A 20,677-nucleotide genomic window follows, 5' to 3' on the forward strand; every position below is an offset into this window, starting at 1 on the left:
TGAAATAAAAAAGTATACATATTGGAAAAGACGAAGTAAAACTAACTCTATTTATAGAGGACATGATCTTGTATATAGAAAATCCTAAGGAATCTGCTTTTTGAAAACTATTAGACCCAACAAACAAGTTCAGCAAGGTTGCAGGATACAAGACCAATAAACAAAAAATCAATTGTTTCTATATACTTGCACTGGACAATGTGAAAATAAATTTAAGAAAACAACTCTTTTTACAATTGCATAAAAAAGAGTAAAATCTACCTCATACCATATACAAAAATTAACTCAAAATGGATGAAGGACTTAAATATAAGAGCCAAAACTATAAAACACTTGGAAGAAAACATAGGGAAATATACTCAAGACCTTGTATAGGTAATAAATTCTTAGACTTTACACTAAAATTACAAGCAACAAAGGAAAAAATAGATAAAATGGACTTCATCAAAATTAAAAACTTTTGTGCATCAAAAGACATTATCAAGAAAGTGAAAAGACAGCCTACAGAATGGGATAAAATATTTGGAAATCATATATCTGATAAGGATTTTATATCCAGACTATATAAAGAACTACTACCCAACAACAAAAAGACAAACAACCCAATTTAAAAATGGGAAAAGAACTTTAATAGACATTTCTCCAAAGCAGATATATAATTGGTCAATAAGCACATGAAAAGAAGCTCAACATCAATGAGACACCACAATGAGATAACACCTCACAGCCATTAGGATGACTATTCTTAAACAACAACAACAACAAAAAATGGAAAACAACAAGTATTGGAAAGGATGTGTTGAAATAGGAACACTCATTCATTGCTGGTGGTAACATAAAATAAAATAGTGCAGTCACTATGAAAAACAGTTTGGCAGGTCCTCAGAAAGTTTAGTATAGAATTATCATGTGACTTGGCAATCCCACTGAGCCAGTTTGTATATATTATATCCCCCAGAAAAAGCCATATTCTTTGATGTGATCTTGTGGGGGCAGACGTATTAGTGTTGATTAAGTTGGAGCCTTTGGATTAGGTAGTTTCCATGGAGATGTGAACCACTCAACTGTAGGTGATAACTCTGATTAGATAATTTCCCTGGAGGTGTGGCCCCGCCCATTCAGTGAGGGCCTTGATTAGTTTGCAAGAGCACTATATAACTGCTCAGACAGATGGAGCTCGGAGCTTCAGCCAAGAGAGAGCAAGTGAGAGTGACATTCTGAAGAGCAGCTGCAGCTAACAGAAAACAAAACGCCCCAAGAGCAACATTTTGGAGAACACCATTTTGAAACACAGCCTGGGAACAAGTGGACACCAGCTACGTGCCTTCTGAGCTAACAGAGGTTCTCCGGACACCAGTGGGCATCCTCCAGTGAAGGTACCCTGTTGTTTATGCCTTACCTTGGACACTTTATGGCCTTAAGACTATAACTTTGTAACCAAATAAACCCCCTTTATAAAAGCCAATCCATTTCTGGTGTTTGGTATAACAGCAGATTAGCAAACTAGAACACTCACTTCTAGGTAAATACCCAGAAGAACTGAAAGCAGGGACTCAGAACAGATATCTGTATGCCAGTGCTCATAGCAGCATTCTTCATGATAGCCAAAAACTGGAAACACCCAAAGTGTCCGTCAACAGATGAATGGATAAACAAAATGTTATATCCATAAATGTAATATTTTTGACCCATAAAAAGGAATGAAGTTTTGCTACATGCTATAACATGGATAAACTTTGACAACATCATGTTCAGATAAATAAGCCACACAAAAGGACAGATATTGTGATTCCACTCATATGAAATACCTAGACATGCAAATTCATAGCGACAGAAAATAGACTACAAGTTAGCAGGAGTGGGGGTGGAGAAGAATGGGGAACTAATGTTCAGTGAATACATAGTTTCTGTTGAGGGTGATGGAAAAGTTTTGATAATGGATGGTGGTGATGGTAGCACAACATTGTGAATGTACTTAATACTGAATTGTATGCTTGTAAGTAGTTATGTTGTGTACCTGTTACCACAATAAAATTTTTAAAAGATTTAGGAATAAATTTAAGAAAAGAAGTGCAACTCGTATACTCCAAAAACTATAAAACATTGTTGAAAGAAATTACAGACCTAAATATATGGAAAGACATCCCTTGTTCGTTAATCAGAAGACTTAATATTGGTAAAAGTGGCAAGACTCCTCAAATTGATCTACAGTTTCAATGCAGTCCTTAGCAAAATCCCAGCTGGCTTCTTTGCAGAAGTTGACAAACTGATCCTGAAACTCATATGGAAATGTAGTGGTCCCCGAATAGCCAGCACAATATTGTAAAAGAAGAACAAAGTTGGAGGACTCTCTCTACCTGACTTCAAAACGTATTACAAAGCTACAGTTATGAAGACAATGTGGTACTAGCATAACGATAGACATGTAGTCCAACGGAAAAGAACTGGAATCTAGAAATAATTCCTCTCATTTACAGCCAGTTGATTTTCAATAAGGGTGCCAAGATATTCAACAAATGGTTTTGGGACAAGACTGGATTTCCACATGCAAAAGAATGATGTTGGACCCCTTACCTACCTAACATTGTATACAAAACTGAACTAAAAATGGACCAAAAACTTAAATGTAAGAATTAAACATCTTTAGAAGAAAACATAAGTAGAAATCTTCATTACCTTGAATTTGGCAATGGTTTCTTAGGTATGGCCCCAAAAGCACAGGCAACAAAAGAAAAAATAAATAGGACTTCATCAAATTTAAAAACGTTTGTAGTTCAAAGGATACTATCAAGAAAAGAAGGCAACCCACACAATGAAAGAAAATATGTGCAAATCATATATCTGATAAGGGACTTGGATCTAGAATATATAAAGAGCTCTTACAACCCAATAATAAAAAGACAAATAACAAATTAAAAATGGGGAAGGGGTCTGAATAGACATTTCTCTAAGATATACAAGTGGCTAATAAACATGTGAAAAAATGCTCAGCATCATTAGTTATCAGGGAAATGCAAATCAAACCACAATGTGTTATCCCTTCACATCCCCTAGGATATGGTCATAATAAAAAAGACAGATAATAACAAATGTGGATGAGGAAGTGGAAAATTTGGAATCCTCATACATTGATGGTGGGTATGTAAAATGGTGTAGCTGCTATGGAAAACAGTCTGGCAAAAGGTTAAACATTGAGATACAATACCAATTTCACTCCTAGGTATGTATCCAAGAGAAATAGAAACATGTCCACACAAAAACTTATACACACAAAAACTTATACACAGAGTTGTGCAACCATTACGTTATACATAATAGCCAAAAAGCGGAAACATTCAACTCATGAATGGAAAAATAAAATGTGGTATATCCATAAAATGGAATACATTCAGCAGTAAAAAGGCATGAAGTAGTGATACATGTTAAATGGACAAACCTTGAAAACTATGCTAAGTGAAAGAAGGCAGTCACAAAAGACCTCACAGTGTATGAGTCCATTTCTATGAAATGTCCATATTAGGTAAATGTATGGAGAAAGAAAGTAGATTAGTGGTTTCCTAGGACTGGGAGTTGGGGGGAAGATGGGGAGTGATTGCTAATATGCATGGGTTTTTTTTCTCTTGGGGGGGTGATGAAAACATTCGAACATGTAATGTCGTAATGGTTGCACAACTCTGTGAATATACTAAAAACCACTGAATTGTACACTTTAAATGAGTGAATTTTATGAGATATGAATATTTCCATAAAGCTGTTATAAAAATTACTGTGAATGATTTCAGATATACACAAATACATAAAGATGTTTACTGTGAACACCATGTATCTACCACCCACCGTAAGAAATGGAGTATTATTCATTCAGTTGAAGCCCCTCCCCTATGGCCCACCCTCAGCGTCCCAATAGGTATCCTTCATTCTCAGTTTGGCGATGATCATTCCCATGAATTGAGCACCCCCTTCTTTACTAATGCACTGTGCCTGCTCTGTGAGGAAATGGACTGAGCACCAGGAGGTGTTGGGACTCAGGGAGGGCAGGCTCCAGTTGGAGCTGGGAGTCACCTGTGCCTAGGAGAGATTGGAGGGACAGTCTGGAGGACCTGGGCAGGAGACCAAGAATTTGAGAGTTTATGGCTCTTGCTCTCCTTAGAAAAATCATTTGTGCAACTCTTAGAGATCTTTTAGGACTGAGGTTACTATCTTGTTTTTGGGGTGCTTCTAAAAGGCTTCTGAATCAAATGTATGGGTGGGGGCAGTGATGGAGGGCTGGCTCTTTGCAGGGTTGTGGACACAATAGGGGCTCATCTAAATTCTGGGTGGAAGGAAGGGAGGGTGAGTGATTGGATGGATGGATGGAGGGATTGATGGGTCGATGGGATGGTGGAAGGATGGATGGACGGATGGTGGAGATAGGAATGGGTGGATGAGTGGATCAAAGATCATTGGATGAGTGGCTGGCTGGAAGGACAGTTAGTGGATGGGATGAGCAGAAGGATGGGCGAGGTGTCTTTTTCCTTTCCTGCTCACTGTCTGTCATCCTTTGCTTTCAGCTTCGGGCAGCAGAGGTGGAGATAAAAGATCTGCAGTCGGAGTTTGAGCTGGAGAAGATCGATTACTTGGCCACCATCCGCAGGCAGGAACGTGACTTCATGCTCTTCCAGCAGCTCCTGGAGCAGGTGCAGCCCCTGATTCGCCGTGACTGTAACTACAGCAACCTGGAGAAGATTAGGCGCGAGTCCTCCTGGGATGAGGATAATGGCTTCTGGAAGATCCCTGAGCCCATCATCATAAAAACCAGCCTCCCAGTAGGTCAGGCGCTTGGCCATCCCCTGAATCCTCAGGGCCCCCCATTCATTCTGTCCTATAGACTGACAGGGAACCCTGGGCCCTCCCTGAGGGCGGTGGGTGCAGCAGACATGTGACCCTGGGTACCTGAGATGTGAGTTGGAATTCTGGCCCCACCCCTCCCCGTGACCTCTTTGGGTTCAGTGTTCCCATCTGGGAACTGGGAATTAACAGCAGGACCTTCCTTAGAGATTGCTGGGAGGATTAACTTATGTGAACATGGAACCCTCAGAGCAATGCCTGGTAAAAAGTCAGTGCTCGATGCCTTTAATTATCATCATCATTGCCCATATTTCATCCTCTAACAACCCTGCAAGGGACAGAGGGTATTATTATATCTATTTTACATATGAGGAAATGGAATCTCAGAGAGTGTAAGTGACTTATCCAGAGTCCCAGTCATAGCAGTGAGTTGTAAACTAGGGGTAGAAACCAGCCATTCAGAGTGCCAGGCCTGGTTTAACTTCTGCTTTTGCCACTGAGCTCCTGTGTGGCCTTATGTAAGTCACTGTCCCTCTCTGGGCTTCATCCCCCCATCTTTACAAAGAAGGGATTGGACAAGGTGACCTTGAAGGTCCTTCCCTCCAGTGAGTCTCAAGAGTAATGGCAGACCTTGCCGTGGCCCTTTCTTGCAGCCACACATCTGGCGCTGCTCATTCAGAGAGAGGCAGGCTCTTACATCCCACAGTGCCCCCCTTCGGTCCTCCCCTGGTCAGAGTCATTGTCCAGGTCCTACATCTCTGATGTCTATGGACTGCCACTGACACCCATCCCTGCCGAGACTCCCAGTGGCTCAATTGCCCATAAGCTCTGGGCAGCTGCAGCCCTTCTCCATGCCCTCCACCAACCTGCTATCTTGCCTGGAAGCCAGGAATGGCTTCTTTGGCATCTGAGTGGTGTTGTGGTCTGCTTCCCAAAGTCATCCTGCAGTGTGGGCCAGGGATGTGTCCACCACTGGCCTCCAAGCTTAGCTGGGAGAGCACTGCCCCTTAACCTGCCATTCTGCCCCATGCATCTGGCAGCAGTGACTTCAGCTTTTGTTTTCTCTTAGCAGTTTCAACAGGGCCACAGAACAAACCAGTCCGTAAAACCTCTGCAGCAGACAATGGTGAACTAGGCATGGTAAGCCCCCCCACCCCCACCCCCATTGCCCAGAGTGCAGGGGAGGTGTGGGGAGCTGCAGAGTGCAATGGGCCAGTGTTATGGGAACTGGACTTCTACTTTTATCTCATCGAAGGATTGAAGCAGGAGGCTGGTTCTGGATCCTTTCCTGTGTAACCATGTTGGCACTTAGACCCGTACTCCCCTCTGGTCCTCATTCAAAGGCACTTAAAGGCATAAAGACCAGAGGGAAAGCAGATGAGTCACGGGGGTACCTCCTGGTTGTTGAACGATAGTGGCTTCAGCTTTAAACCAGAGGGCGAGCAGCATGTTCTGGTTCCCTGGGCCCACCTCAAGACCAAGAAGGGTCCTCAAATGGTTCGTGAGACAGTATCTGGGATCGTCAAGTCATTTTATTTTCATATCTCCTATATTCTGTGTTACACATGAAATATATATATCCTTATACCAGGGCTTGGCAAACTTTTTCTGTAAAGAGCCAGACAGTAAATATGTTCAGCTTTGAGGGCCCTGTGCTCTCTGTTGCAAGTATTCAGCTCTACCACCTTAGCATGAAAACAGCTACAGATGATACATAAGTGAATGGGTGTGGCTGTGTTTCAGTAAAACTTTATTTACAAAAACAGGCTGCTGGCCAGATTTGGCCCACAAAAGCTATAATTTCCCAATTCCTCCATTCCAGGTGGTTCCATTCTATTTGGAAGCTCCGGAGTGTGTACTTTTATAGTCATGACAAGGCCACTCATAGGTTAATGAATTCCAACTGAGCATCTCTGCCTGAGCCAAGCATCTCAGCTCAGCATGGCTACAAGGAATTTCTCATCTGGTCTAAAGTTCTGGTTGGCTACTTATAACAGCTTAACTTCATAAATAAGGAGGAGTTCATGCTGGAAAAAGAACATTCATTACCTGGGGCCACAAAGGTTATATTACTCAAAATACAGTTTTAAGTGATAGACACTCAAAGCAAACCATCATGAACAAAATAGGGAATTTGTTGGTTCATGTAAGTGGGCTGGTTTCAGGCATGGCTGGGTCTAGGGGCCCAAGCATCAGGGTTCTGTGTCTTTCTTTGCCTCTTGGTTGTGCTTCCCTTGGTACGCTGGCTTCAGTCTCGGGCAGCTTTCTCCACAAGGCAGGAAAGATGGCTGCTGGTAATTCAGGAGCCAAAAGGAAGAGATCCATCCTCTTAAACCAAAGCGTGTGGAAAAATCCTGATTGGCTTTACCTGTGTGTGGGCCTACTCTTGGACCGATTTCTATGTCCAGGAAGAATCAGTTTTGTGATTACCTCTGTCTGGGTCACATGTCCACCTGCATAGCAAAGCGAGTGGTATAAATGATAGTTCCCTAAAGCTTAGCATGACCATGTTAAGTGGGAGAGGGGTGGTTCCCTAAAGGAAGAGATACAGGCCAAGGAAAACAACTCTACTGTAGCAGTTGGTGATGAAAAAGTTGGGACTCTAGTTATGTTGATCCTAAGTGTGCCCTTGAGCTGACTACTCTATTATCTGTCTTATAAATATGTTGTGATAGGTTTGGGGTGTGTCATGTCACCCTTACTCCTGTTAGAGCTTTGGAGGACTCAACCCAGGAACAAGGCACTTCCCACCCCAAGGACTGGGCAGTGGGCTGTAGGCTTGCCTGGATACCCTGCCTCCCTTGCCCTGCACTGTCCGAGACCCTAGCCCGGGAGCCTTGGGGTTTGTGGCAGGGCAGTGACACGGGCTGGGAGAGGCTCGGGGCAGCCCTGCTCCCACCTGGCTTCCAGAGACTGCTGAGCCTTGGGTAAGGGGTCCAGGTCAGGACTGCAGAAACAGGGGCTTTTACCCACGAGGATCTGCAATCTCAGCAGGAAGAAGACCGCTACAAGCTGATGCTCAGTCGCAGCGATAGCGAAAATATTGCCAGTAACTACTTCCGACCCAAGCGGGCCAGCCAGATCCTCAGCACAGACCCCATGAGGAGCCTGAGTGAGTGCCCCCTACCCACGTGCGCCTCTTCTCCAGCCCTTCCCTGGAACCAGGCCCTGGCCCTCCACCCACCGGGAGAGAAGCAACGGGCTGGCTTTGGAGGTCAGACAGACCTGGGCTCAGGAGCCCCCTCCCTCACTGAACTTCGGTTTCCTCAGCTACAAAATGAGGGGACAACACCTACCCCTCAGGGTTAGATGAGATGGGGGGGTTGGTAACCCGCCCAGGTCAACCATTGTCTCCTCCTTCCTCTGCTGCTTCCCCTCCTTGGGGAGAGGCGCTGGGCGAGCATCACCCATGTCCCTGGCACACACAGGAGCCCTCGAAACGCAGCTCAGGACCCTAGCACCGGGGTGCATGGGTCGGCTGCTGTTCCTCAGACACCAGGGTTGTGACTTTCTCCACTTGAGGGGGATTAACCTCTCCATGTCAAGGACCACTGAGCCCAGGGCAGGAGGCCCACAAAAGCAAAATGCAGTTTTAAAAGCAAGAATTGAAAATCATTGAAATTAAAATCAAAGACCACAGAGCTTCCAATAAAATATCATTAAAAAGGCAAATCTTAGTTCTCTGTGGACCTTACTGAAGAGGCAGAGAGGGTGGAGTTGGGGAATAAGGAAAAAAAAAGAGGACAGGAAAGAAACTGGCATCATCTGACTGCCCGGCGCTGGGCCTGTGTTACAGGTGAGGAAACAGGCTCAGAGGCAAAGCGACTCACCCACGGTTGTATCTGCAGCAGGTGGTGGAGCTGGCTCTGAACTCAGGCTTGTCTGGCTTTAGTTCCCAGGCTGCCTCCAGCTGAGGCTTTAGGATTCAAACTCTGGCCCTGCTCCCTGGATGCAGATGTAGTAGCTGGGTGGGGCCGGACCCTCCGTCCCTGCTGCACACTGGGGTGTTTTCCTCTCTGTCGCCTGCACGCCTGGCTTACTGGCACTTCCCGCTCCTCTTGTCCACAGCGCGTCACAACTTGCCGCCAGGCCTCAGCTCCCCGCTCAGCAACAACTCTGCCTTGTCACCCACCCAGGTCCCCGAAATGCCCCAGCCCCGGCCCTTCCGCCTCGAGTCCCTCGACATCCCCTTCACCAAGGCCAAGCGTAAGAAAAGCAAAAGCAACTTTGGCAGTGAGCCCCTGTGAACACAGCTGCCCGCCGCTGCCCTGCCTTGGGGCTTTCTCGAGACTGCCAGGCCCTCCCAGGGCAGCCCCAGCCAGACTCCCCCCACCTGCCTACCACAGAGGGGGCCCCTCAGCCCTGGGAAGATACTTTCCCTTCCCCATTCTCTAGAGAGCTCGTCCAGGGCTAGGAAACCCCCTTGGAGAGGCCCGATCCGGCTCTCCCATCGCATCAGTGTTGCCATCTGCCCACCTGCCAGCGGAGCCTGCTGTCTGTGCCACCATGTTGATCTCTGCCTTGATGGGCTCAGAAACCTTAGCCCTGTGTGCACCTGACAAGCCTTCACCAGCAGCCCCAACAGAGTATGCAGCCCCTCCAGTGGGGATGAAGCGGAACATCTTGGCGATTGAGAATTGTGCCTTCCAAAGATAGGCCCTGCGAGATGAGCACGGAAATCCTGGAGCAGCTGCAGGCTGGTCTGTGGCCAGAGAAGGCCACTTCACATTAAGCTGCCCCAATAAACTGCCTTTTAAGAACACAGGGGCTCCAGCGTGTCTGTAAGCCCCTGCAGTCGTTGAGTACAAGTGCATTTTTGGGGGGAGAGCATCTGAACTTTTGTTTGTTGATTCTCAAAGGATCCATGACCCAGGAAAGCAGAGCTCCTGTTTTTGAAAATAGGGGCCATGTCTTGCTGAAGCCAGGAAAAGGCCTGGGTGTTGACAGTCCTGACACAGCCAACTAATCCAGGCCACCCCAGATGCTTAGGATACAACCTTCCCCTTGCCCAGTGTATCCCAGGCCTGCTAGGTGGGCTCCCTCACAATCTAAGGGAAAAGCTTTGGCCTTTGGTGCCACCCTAAGCCTCACTTTATTCTCTGAGCCTCATCTGTGAAATGGGGATTACAGCCACCTCACAGGATTATTGCAAGGGTTAAAAGTAGGTAAAGCTCCTGGCCCATAGTCCATGAACCACGTTAGTTCATCTCATTCCTTCTCCCTATTTTGGGTCCATTACTGTGGTGGGCCCCACAAGCCATATGTCTGGGCCAGCGAACCCACACTCTGGAGAAGCTGGGGTGGAAGGTGCTTAGAGGCAGGCTGCAGTCCATCCTTTGAGCCAGAGGGCCATGCCAAGGCTACATCCGGTCTTTATGGGGAACAAAGAGTGCATTCTGGGGGAAGCAGCAGTGGATGGGCTCCCATTCAGGGTGGGAGTGTGGGGAGGGTGCTCCTGGTGAAAAGTGCTGTGACCAACAGCTAGGAGGTGGGGAGGCTGGAGGATACCTGTTCCGTGGACGTCTGCATGGAGGTCCTGAGCAGGGACTGAGAGGCAGGAGGCTGCCAAGATGAGTGAAAGTGAGGAGGCTTTGGGGGGCCCCGAGTAATGGGTTGGTACCTCAGGTCTGAGTTTGAGTTGGACTGATCTTATACTGTGCAGAAGAGTGGGAGAGCTTGGCAGCTGTGCAGGGTTAGGGGTGAGAGACCTAATTTGGGGTTGAACTAGTGGTGGAGAGGAGGGAGGAAGAGGAATGGGTTAAAGATATACGTGGAGGTTTTGATTTTTTTGCCCTCAGATTCTTGGAGGACGAGGGTAAAAGGTCAGAAAAACTGGCACCTTCTCTCACCAGTTACCTTCACCTTTCACCCCAAGAGTGTGGTTCGGATCTATAGAACAGCTGAAGTCTTGGAGCTGCTAGTGGTAGCTTTTGCTTAGACCCACGGCAGGACTGAGCCAGGTGAGGTGAGCCCGGCAGTCTGTGTCAACCTAGAAGGGGTGGAGCCAGCATCTTACCGAGTGGATGCTCAGTCTGGCGTGGCGCTAGCGCTTCAAAACCTGCTTTAGTTCTCACAAGAGCCGACACAGGAGGGGATAATTAAATGGCTGTCCCAAAGGCACACAGATGAGTAGAGTGCTGGAGCTCGCTATTACCCCTACTTCCTGCTGAGGAAACTGGCCCGGAGAGAAGCGAAATACCCGGGGAACAGGACTAGTGAGTGACGGGGCTTGGAAACTGATTCCAAGGCTAATCCGATTTACCACCAGTCTACATCCCGTCCAGCGTGGGCCACCGGGCGGGGCAGACCAGGCCCGAGGCAAGACCCTTGGGCCCATGGGCCACAGAAGACTCACAGTGCCGGGTCCCTGGTCTTATTTTTCCAGCCCCTTCCTCCCTGGAGGTGGGGCCTGGTTCCTACTCCCGAGTCTCTCCTGGATTCGTTCTGGGATCTTGCCAGTGAGGACCGAGGAGGTGACTGGGATGGTCGCCGACACCGCCCCAGACCACTTCCGGGACGCGCCGATCAAGCCCAGGAAGGCAAAACCGAGTGGAGGGAAGAAGCCGAACACATTTTAGGTCCCTGTGAGAAGCGGGATCCGGTCCAGGAGGTGGGAACCCTGGGAACCCACTCTGGGCGGGGCCAAGGGCGCTCGGTCTTGTTGACTGGCAGCGGCTGCAGAGCTGTCCCTTTAGGATTGAGCCTTTTGTGTTGGGGAGGCGGAGCCTCGCTCCCCGCCCACCAATAGGGTTCAGCGAATCCTCCTCCAGCCAGGGCATTTCCGGCGGTGCTCCTTGTTCATTACCGCCAAAACAGCGGCTCGGAAGCCGTGCCCCGGCGTATCCCGATCACTTCCGGGTGGTATTTCACGACCACGAGCCGCGATTGGACGACCGTAGACGGAGCACTTCCGGTGCCCAGGTGCTGGGTGGCCAAGCAGATAGAGGAAAATGGAGCCTGCCCCCACGCCCCGATCCTGGTCCTGCTTGTGGCTGTTTCTGCTCCTGGTTGGCGCAGAGTGCGCCAGCGGTCCCCGTACCTTAGTGCTGCTGGACAACCTCAACCTGCGGGAGACGCATTCGCTTTTCTTCCGAAGTCTGAAGAGTGAGACCTGGGTCCGAGGGGACGATGGGTGACGGTCGGGGGTTGGAAAGGCCCCCCTCCCTCTCACTTGGTTGTCACGAGAGGGTTGCCCAGGTTTTGCCTTCCGCTTGTGTGTGCGCGCGTGTGCGGGGTGTCGTGACTTCTACGGCGGGGTTTTCCTTTGTGTTGCGTCTGCCTCAGCCCTGTTTTTCTCCTCGTCCAGGCCGGGGCTTTGAACTCACATTCAAGACTGCTGATGACCCCAGCCTGTCCCTCATTAAATACGGAGAGTTCCTCTATGACAATCTCATCATCTTCTCCCCCTCGGTAGAAGGTAAGGGCTGCGCAACGCCTCCAGAACCGGGATTCACTCTCTGCTGATTCCTGTGCCTGGGAACCAGGATGGGTCGCCAGCCCAGAGCGCTGCTGCTAGCAGGGAAGAGGAAAATGCTAATTTCTAACTTGGCCTCCTGTTGCATTGCTGAGATGGAAATTTTCTACGTGAAAGGCCTGATAGGAAAGATGGAGAGCTCCTTGGTGGATTTGCCCGTGTGGAAAGAGGAAATGTATGCTATTAATATGGTTTGCTGTAAAGAGGCATTGTGGCAGGAGAGCTTAAGAATTCAGATGGATTCATAGTCTCAGGATGAAAAATAACCTTAACAATTATCTAGTCCAATGCCCTATTTAAGACTGGCTGGATAGGTCCAGCACAGGGCTGATATTTAGTAAATGGTAGTTGTTGAACAGAATGAACATCTTCAAATTATCCGATTTATACTTCTATAATCCTGTGATCAAGAGCTTACTTTCTTAAGAGACACTCTACCATTCCATCCACAACACCATTCTAATAGAAGTTCTTATGTTTAACTGAAAATTGTCTCTCTTCTGGGATGTCACTTCCCAGAGCCTTATTAGAATAAGAATTATTCTATAATTAGAATTAGAATAAATTAGGCTTATTAGAATAAGTAACACTTATCTTGCTTAAAATCATAGCCTTCATGTAATCATACCTATTCAGTTATTTCTTCTCCAGACTAAATAGCCCCAGTTCCTATGGCCATTTCTCTTTTGTCATGCTTTTTTGTGAGTATCCCAGTCATTCTCTTCTTTATTTGCCTCAGGTAATCTTTTTCTCAAAGGATTCAAGCTGTCTTTTGTCCGGGTTAAAACAGGACTGCCACTCTCCCTTCAGTTGATGAAGCTTAAGAAATCTTTTGCTTCACTGGCAGCTACTTTATTCTCCGTAGTTCACATGAGATTGTATTCAGCAAAATTCCTGAAGTATTTTCCCTAAACTCCTGTCACTTTATCATTTACCCCCACACCCTGGCCCCTTAAGCATGTGCCTTTGGAATTGGCTTTTTGGAAGCAAGTGTAGTGGGGTGGATGTGACCCCAGATTGTACAAATTAAAATCTTCAAATTACTGGGCAAGTGAAATGGAGCTTTCAGCAGATTAATGGGTATTTGTCCAGTTGCTGCTGTGTTTAGAACTCTGAAGTAGCTACTGAGCAGTGGACTGGGTGAGATGCTAAGGACAGAGAGCTTGCCCTTTAGTAGTTCTTTCAGTCTTGTCTTTGAGGAAATAAAAATAAATCCTTGAAATAAGTCTCCAGACTCTTTATTAGGGTGTACAAGACAGCATGGAGGAACCATTCAAGTTTGTTTGCTTATGGAGATGACTCTGGAGCATCACTGAGAAGGAAAGAAACCATGGGGTTAGATGGATTGGGAGAAGGTTGAGAGAGGCTTTTGGTGGGGAAATGTGTTGAAGAGCCTAAAACAGAGTTCCCCAAACATTAGTCATTTCCGTACCTCCTTTATGATTTTTACATATTCCATATCATCTCTGCTAATAATTACTTAATATTTTTCTTCAAATTGACTCCTGAAGCCTAAGGCTTCCTCCTAAATAGGAGATCAGCAGTTGTTAGAGACTTGCTGAAGACTAGTGTCAAAAAAGAGATTTTCTTTGATGGAGAAAGCTTGAAAAATAATTGGATATGGAATAACTTTCTCAGAGAGCCAATGTTATTTAAAGCCTATCCCTATGTTACTGATGTCCCCTTTTGTGCCCCCAGTGATTTGGGAAACGCTGCAGGAAAGCCTCTCTTGGGTGCTCCTGGGGAGGCAGCTTTTATCTGCTGGGGATTCCGGGTAGGGCTTCGGCCCCTGCTCTGAGGACCCTTCCACAATGTCGTAATCACCTTCAGCCGTCTGAGGTGTGAGGAGCTGGCTGGCTTCCCTCTCCATGAGTCGGTGTGTTCTTTGCCGTCTCAGGATCAAGAGGATCCCAGGTCACATGCAGTAATGGCTGCCGGAGACAGGCGCATTAGCGTGACCTCTGTACCAGGCAGAAACCAGATCCCTGCTTTATGAGAGGGAAATGGGCTCAGAAAGACCCCAGCTGTTTTAATTTTGAAGCCTGTGTTCTTTCCACAATACCAGGGTTTCTTGAGAGCAACATTAGTGACATTTTGGAATAGATCATTCTTTGCTGTGGGGGGCAGTTCTGTGGACTGTAGGATGTTGGCAGCATCCCTGGCCTCTTCTCACTGGATGCCAGTAGCCGCCCCTCCCCCTAATGTGACAGCCGGAGATGTCTCCAGACGTTGCCAAATGTGCCCTGGGGACGTTGGGGGGCAAAAGGCTCCTCGTGGAGAACCCTTGCACTATACCAAAAAGCCGCTCTTGAATTTTCTGAGACTCTGCCTGGACTCTGTAGGGGAGTGGATAGGTGGATTTCTAAATGTAGTATGAGAAGTAGAACCCCCTGATGCAAGACTTTTTTGGGGGGTTATTTTTCCTGAAAATTACCCCCCAGAAAAAAGGGCTATTTTCATTTTCAGATCTCTGCAGAGTCATAGTATGACTCATATATAACTGTCTAATGGACAGATTTCTATGTCCAATCACAGTAAACGGCACTTCTGTCCTTCCTTTTCTTGGCCAGAAGCCTTGGCGCTGTCTTTGATGCCTGTCTTTCTCTCTCACTCCACGTCCAGTCCATCAGCAAGTCCTGCCGGCTTTCCCTTCAGAATACACCACTGCTCCCCTCCACCACTGCTGCCTGGGTCCAGTCCCCATTGTTTCCTGCCTGGATTATGATGATAGCCTTCTAACCTATGGGTCATTCTGCTTCCACCCTCACCCCTGGCACCCTATTCTCTGCTCAGAATCCCCCAGGGGCTCTGCATGGCCTTATGTGGCCCACAAAGCCTTCCATGAACTGCCCTTCTTGCTTCTCCCCTGGCCTCAACTCCTGCTACTCGCCCCTTCACTCTCTCCACTTGAGCCCCACTGGCCTTGCTGGTGAATGCACGCACCCCTTGGGGACTTTGACCTGTTGTTCTCTATACCTGGGATGCTCTTACCCCACATCCTGCCTGGCTCACTCTCACAGCTTCTCAAATGTTACTTACCAGAGGTCTTCCCTGACCAACTTTTGAATAATATACCCCACTCCACTGTCCCATTTATTTTTCTTCTCAACACACAATAAATTATTACTCATTTAATGAATTAATGAATTACTGAGCATCCCTCCATTACTTTATGTTGAACATGAGAGGACATATTGGGGAAGAACGTTGAACTTAAAACAGCCCTACTCTGCTAGCTTGGGATGCTTATGGCAGTCACCTGACCAAATCAACTGACTGATATGATCTCATGGCTACACATGTTGGAAATTAATGAGTCTTTTTGGTGATTATTTTTTAAAAAGCAGTATACTAAGCGGTTTGTTATGGATATCATGGATATAAATGTGTAGGACTAATAGAAAAAACAACTCTGTGAATGCCAGATTCAAAGATGCTCTTTCTCAGACAGCTTAGAAGTAAAGTTGATTGGCTCTGGAAAACTGTTAGGTGACCCAATGATGACTCTAGTGGTGACAGAGATACCAATGTCAGAGGTGCAGGTGATGTCAAAGGTGCAGGTGATTGTTTAATGAAATGAGAGTGGGACAATGCAGCATTTCTAAATTAGTGTAATATATATCATTTACTTGGTAAATATAATTAGATGTTTGACTATTTCATCTCTACCTTGAAGAGATGCGAGCCATTGTTTTTGGGTCTTCACATTGGGAAAATGGGGGAATTACTTGCCATCAAGCACTGGTGAACACCTCTCTTGTTTTGGGCCTCCAGAGGGCGCTATTCCATGGTTGCTTGTGGAAGGTCTGCAGTTCACCTGCGCCCTCAGATGTCAGGAGCAGTGTGGATACCTCTTGGGTCACTGTGTCTGGTGCCTTCTTTCAGATTTTGGAGGCAACATCAACGTGGAGACCATCAGTGCCTTTATCGACGGCGGAGGCAGTGTTCTGGTAGCTGCCAGCTCAGACATTGGTAAGTCCGACGTGGGATGTTCTTGTGCTTTCCACCATTTCTCCTGGGAGTTTGGAGAGCTTGACAAATGGAAGCTGCTAAATTAGCACTTGCTGGGCAGTCCTTGGAAGGAGTCAGGCAGGGAGCTGCAGAGCCGGCTGTCCCTCATGTGCTTCCCTGTAATCGAAAGCAGTGAGTGCTGGTCCTTTAAAGGGCTGGAGTCCCTGGTTGGGTGGTTGGTGTTGGTTTTGGGTTTTGGTGGCCTGTCCTTTACAAGAATGCAGGTAGGGGGAGGCTAATTCGATGGAGCCCAAGCTTTTGAAAGATTTTTGTTGTCTTTTGCTTTCCATTTTGGAAATTTTCAAAGATACTCAGAAGTAGAAGGCAAACAGCATCCTGAACCCCCCGACCAATCACCCAGCTTCAACAATTAGCCACATTTGGCCAATTTTATTTCATTTTTTAAAAGCATATTCCTTCTAATGAGGTGGGTTTTTTGGTGGGGTGACGATGAGGAGGAGAGAAACCTTGAAAGCCCAGGCTTACCAGGTCAAGTTTTCCTGAGGTAATGACTTTGCTCAAAGGGGTTTTTGTGGCAGAACCAGGGTCATCTTGTGTTTGTGGTGTAAGAGATCCAGGTTGTTGTTTTTATTTTGTCAGTTCAGATTCTGACTTTTGTTAGTGGAATACCATGCTGCTGTCCAGGGGTCAAGCCAGGGACTGAGCCCAGCTGATCAGAGCTGCAAGGCTCTGGAGCTGATGGTTAGAGAGTGAGGCTTGAGGATGCCAGATAAGTGACTCTGCTTGGCCCACGTGGGCTTAGCCAGGCATCTCTTGGTCTATGCAGGTGACCCTCTTCGAGAGCTGGGCAGTGAGTGTGGAATTGAGTTTGATGAGGAGAAAACGGCTGTCATTGACCATCACAACTATGACATCTCAGACCTTGGCCAGGTAATTGGACCTGCTCTTTCACCTTCCTGGTGTCAGGCACATGCAGCAGAGGTCAGCTTATCCCAGGGACCAAGAGGGAGCAAGAGGGACTCCCTGGCTCAGGGGAACCTTTTCCTGACCACCCATCTTTCCCCCCACTCTTTGCAGCATACGCTCATCGTGGCAGACACTGAGAACCTGCTGAAGGCGCCGACCATTGTCGGGAAATCATCTCTAAATCCCATCCTCTTCCGAGGTGTTGGGTGAGTGTGTGGGGAAAGGCTAGCAGAAACCTGGGGGAAGAGGGGTCACTTTAAGAAATCCTCCCAAACCTGTGATTATTTGAGGGTGTTCCCCTCCCTAGAGGATGGGGATGAGGTTAATTTATGACATTGAGTCAAACTCCACTGTTACAGCAAGAGAAGAGCCTGAGTGCTTGGTTGTTAAGAAAGCAGGTGCATCCTGGGAAATAAAATGGCCCTTGGGGATCCCAGATCCTTTGGGCTAAGCTGTGGGTTCAGTGTTGGGCTGTTCTCTTCTCCTTTGACAGGATGGTAGCTGATCCTGACAATCCTCTGGTACTGGACATCCTGACAGGCTCTTCCACCTCCTACTCATTTTTTCCAGATAAACCTATCACCCAGGTGAGAGGCTTTTGCAGCTTTGTGATCTTTAGCTCCTGGGCCAGGAGCAAAGCACTTTATTTGAAAATGAGAGCTGGGCAAGAAAGCACACTTGGCTGAAGCCAAGGAAATGAAAAGTTGGTAGGAAAGGAGAAGTGGGCAAGAGCCATGAGGTGATCTCAGCTTCCTCCCTCAGGCAGGGGCTTAGGGTAAGGTGGTTAGGTCTAGCCTGCTGTCCCCTTGCGCTAGAGGCCCAGCTGCTTTCCTTTACCCTGGGACTCCTCGGATGACAGCCTCACTTTGTTCCCAGTATCCCCATGCAGTGGGGAAGAACACCCTCCTCATTGCTGGGCTCCAGGCCAGGAACAACGCCCGGGTCGTCTTCAGCGGCTCCCTTGACTTCTTCAGTGATGCCTTCTTCAACTCAGCAGTGCAGAAGGCCACGCCTGGCTCCCAGAGGTAGAATCCAGGAGGCTTTGGGGCATGTGGTCCAGGTGGTGGGGTCTGTGCCAATGAGGAGGACTCAGGTAGGGTAGAAAGGAGGCTTTTAGCTCAGTGTCAGAGGCTAAATATTTTCAAGTGTTTTTAGATTATTTGAAGATTCTACTTTGTTCCTTTATTGCTGATGTTGGCCCTCCAATCTTTGTAAAGAATTAAGATATCTTGAGACCCCTACCCTTTGCCATTCCTTTTATAACTTTGTTTATTTATCATGCAGATAATACCAGAGCAATACCACTCCACATTTCCCCATTTTCCCTGTGCCCCCTTTGGCCTAAAGGCAGAGGTGAGCTAGTGCAGTTCATCATGGGGGACACTGAGTAGTCTTGCTGACCAGGCACCAGTGGGGAGAAGTTGCTTCTGTTTCTCCAGCCCCTTGTTTTCTCCTTCTGCAGGTATTCCCAGACAGGCAACTATGAGCTAGCTGTGGCCCTCTCTCGCTGGGTATTCAAGGAGGAGGGTGTCCTCCGTGTGGGGCCTGTGTCCCATCATCGGGTGGGTGAGACAGCCCCACCCAGTGCCTACACTGTCACCGACCTAGTGGTAAGAGCTTTTTGGAATAGGAGGACCCTGCAGTTTTGGCCAAGTTGATTCAGCTCAGTCCAACAAGCATTTATTAAACACCTTTGTGTTGGGTTTAAGAGGCATAAATAAGGATAATAGGTTCATCTCTACTCCCAAGAAAGTCAGTTTAGATGCAGAGCCTGGCACATAAACTATCCTAACCGGATACTAGCTTTTGAAGAGGTAGAGGCTTTGCTATAGGAGTGCAGACATGGGAGGGGCTTCACTGAAAAGCTCTCTGCCCAGATGTTGGATTCACAAGGAAGTAATATTTGAATTGGGTCTTCAGGATGAATTTGTCAGGCGAGAGAGGTGGGGAAAGGCAAGAAAGCAGTGTGTATGGAAGCATGGATGCTTGAAAGTGCTTGGCATATTCTGAGAATGGAGAGTGATTTGGGTCCCATGACTACTGTGCTAAGGAATTTGGGCCTGTGAAAAGGCATGGATGCTGAATTGAGTGAGTTAATCTTCCCAAGAAGTATCATCAGCTCCTGTTCAGGGATAGGTATTAGGGTCTTCACAGGTTTTCACAACTCCTGGGAGTTCCTGCTCTGTTCCTGGGGTGGGAATTCAGTGCCACTCTGAGGGTGAAGACACCCATCCAGTCTCTGGCCACCCTTTTATCTCAGGAGTACAGCATTGTGATTGAACAGCTCTCAAATGGCAGATGGGTTCCCTTTGATGGCGATGACATTCAGCTGGAGTTTTTCCGCATTGATCCTTTTGTGAGGACCTTCTTGAAGAAGAAAGGTAAATGTAGTTCTTGCAAGAAAATGCTACGGAAGATAGTCCCCTCCCCTTGCTTGCTTTCATGAGGCCCAACAGAGAAGTACTCTGGGAAACCCCCTCATTACCTATGTTGGCTCTTCCCCAGGGGGCAAATATAGCGTCCAGTTCAAGTTGCCTGATGTGTATGGTGTGTTCCAGTTTAAAGTGGACTACAACCGGCTAGGCTACACGCACTTGTACTCCTCCACTCAGGTAAGTGCAGGTGGTAGTCCCCGTTACCAGCTAGCGCGTGCCCCCCTGGGCTCCCGGGGCAGAGCTGCCACCTCTGTCCCATTGCAGGTGTCAGTGAGGCCACTCCAGCACACACAGTATGAGCGCTTCATCCCCTCAGCCTACCCCTACTATGCCAGTGCCTTCTCCATGATGGCGGGGCTCTTCATCTTCAGCATCGTCTTCTTACACATGAAGGAGAAGGAGAAGTCGGACTGAGGGGCCCAGGGCCCTGGGATTCCTTATAGCACGGAGACAGAGGATTTTTGTTAGAGGGTTTGTTCCTTTATGGTGGTTTGTTTTTTTAAAAGCTCTGGGACAATGGCACAGGCTTACCTCAGTGGGAGATGCAGGATTGAGTACCAAGGGGTAGGGTTAGGGAATAATTTTTATGTACGTTTTTCCCCCTTGAATTGCTGTGTGGCGTTTTTCGTATGTGCAGTCACCCTCATTTCTAAAATAAAGAGAAACTGCTCCCTGAAACTTCATGTGGCCCTGCTGTGTTTTGCTAATGGTGGGGATGCTGTTCAGGAATGACTGGGTACAAAATACTAATAGGCTTCTAATTTTGCCAAAGACTGGACTCTATTTTCTTTAACTATTAAATAGAGCTTCCTACCTTTTTGAGGGATAAAATAGGGTTAATAGTGCATGGGGCAGGGGCAGGGGCAAGGGAACTACTGAAATGGGAAATCTAGGATGTCGGTGCCTCACTTTATAATAAAATTATAGAATTGCTTGGTTGAAAAGAACTCTAAATATATGTTTACCTTGTTCTAGGCAATAACTGTTCCTAAAAAGCATACGT

The 20,677-nt window shown here is 47.4% G+C and overlaps 2 protein-coding genes across 14 annotated transcripts in view; both read left to right on the plus strand.

The window, feature by feature from the left end:
* The window catches only part of KIF17 (kinesin family member 17), a 65,192-nt gene extending 55,603 nt beyond the window's left edge, over positions 1 to 9,589 (plus strand). Inside the window, exons 12-15 of one of the 13 annotated variants that reach the window (XM_037828308.1) lie at positions 4,551 to 4,809; positions 5,897 to 5,967; positions 7,819 to 7,939; positions 8,964 to 9,589. In XM_037828308.1, coding sequence (XP_037684236.1) covers positions 4,551 to 4,809; positions 5,897 to 5,967; positions 7,819 to 7,939; positions 8,964 to 9,037 — 525 coding nt within the window. In that variant the 3' untranslated portion in view covers positions 9,038 to 9,589. Of the gene's footprint in view, positions 1 to 4,550; positions 4,810 to 5,896; positions 5,968 to 7,818; positions 8,541 to 8,895 lie in introns of those variants that run through there. The other 12 variants (XM_037828306.1, XM_037828307.1, XM_037828304.1 and 9 more) reach the window with 12 other exon arrangements.
* A 2,137-nt stretch (positions 9,590 to 11,726) lies between these two features.
* Positions 11,727 to 20,357, plus strand: DDOST (dolichyl-diphosphooligosaccharide--protein glycosyltransferase non-catalytic subunit). Its single transcript, XM_037828313.1, has 11 exons — positions 11,727 to 11,931; positions 12,134 to 12,244; positions 16,187 to 16,273; positions 17,100 to 17,203; positions 17,351 to 17,445; positions 17,733 to 17,826; positions 18,116 to 18,264; positions 18,702 to 18,849; positions 19,500 to 19,620; positions 19,745 to 19,851; positions 19,939 to 20,357. The coding sequence occupies exons 1-11, from the start codon at positions 11,778 to 11,780 to the stop codon at positions 20,086 to 20,088; spliced, it is 1,320 nt and encodes a 439-aa protein (XP_037684241.1). The 5' UTR covers positions 11,727 to 11,777; the 3' UTR covers positions 20,089 to 20,357.
* The last annotated feature ends 320 nt before the right edge of the window (positions 20,358 to 20,677 follow it).

Source organism: Choloepus didactylus, chromosome 2, assembly GCF_015220235.1.
Source record: "Choloepus didactylus isolate mChoDid1 chromosome 2, mChoDid1.pri, whole genome shotgun sequence".
In the NCBI taxonomy this organism is placed as follows: Eukaryota; Metazoa; Chordata; class Mammalia; order Pilosa; family Megalonychidae; genus Choloepus; species Choloepus didactylus.

What these genes read in the sequence shown, in the direction of transcription:
- DDOST (XM_037828313.1), top strand. Translation starts at nt 11,778, where the DNA reads ATGGAGCCTGCCCCCACGCCCCGATCCTGGTCCTGCTTGTGGCTGTTT. An exon ending in GCCACGCCTGGCTCCCAGAG is followed by an intron (nt 18,265 to 18,701) that starts GTAGAATCCAGG and finishes CTCCTTCTGCAG; the next exon opens with GTATTCCCAGACAGGCAACT. An exon ending in ACTTGTACTCCTCCACTCAG is followed by an intron (nt 19,852 to 19,938) that starts GTAAGTGCAGGT and finishes GTCCCATTGCAG; the next exon opens with GTGTCAGTGAGGCCACTCCA.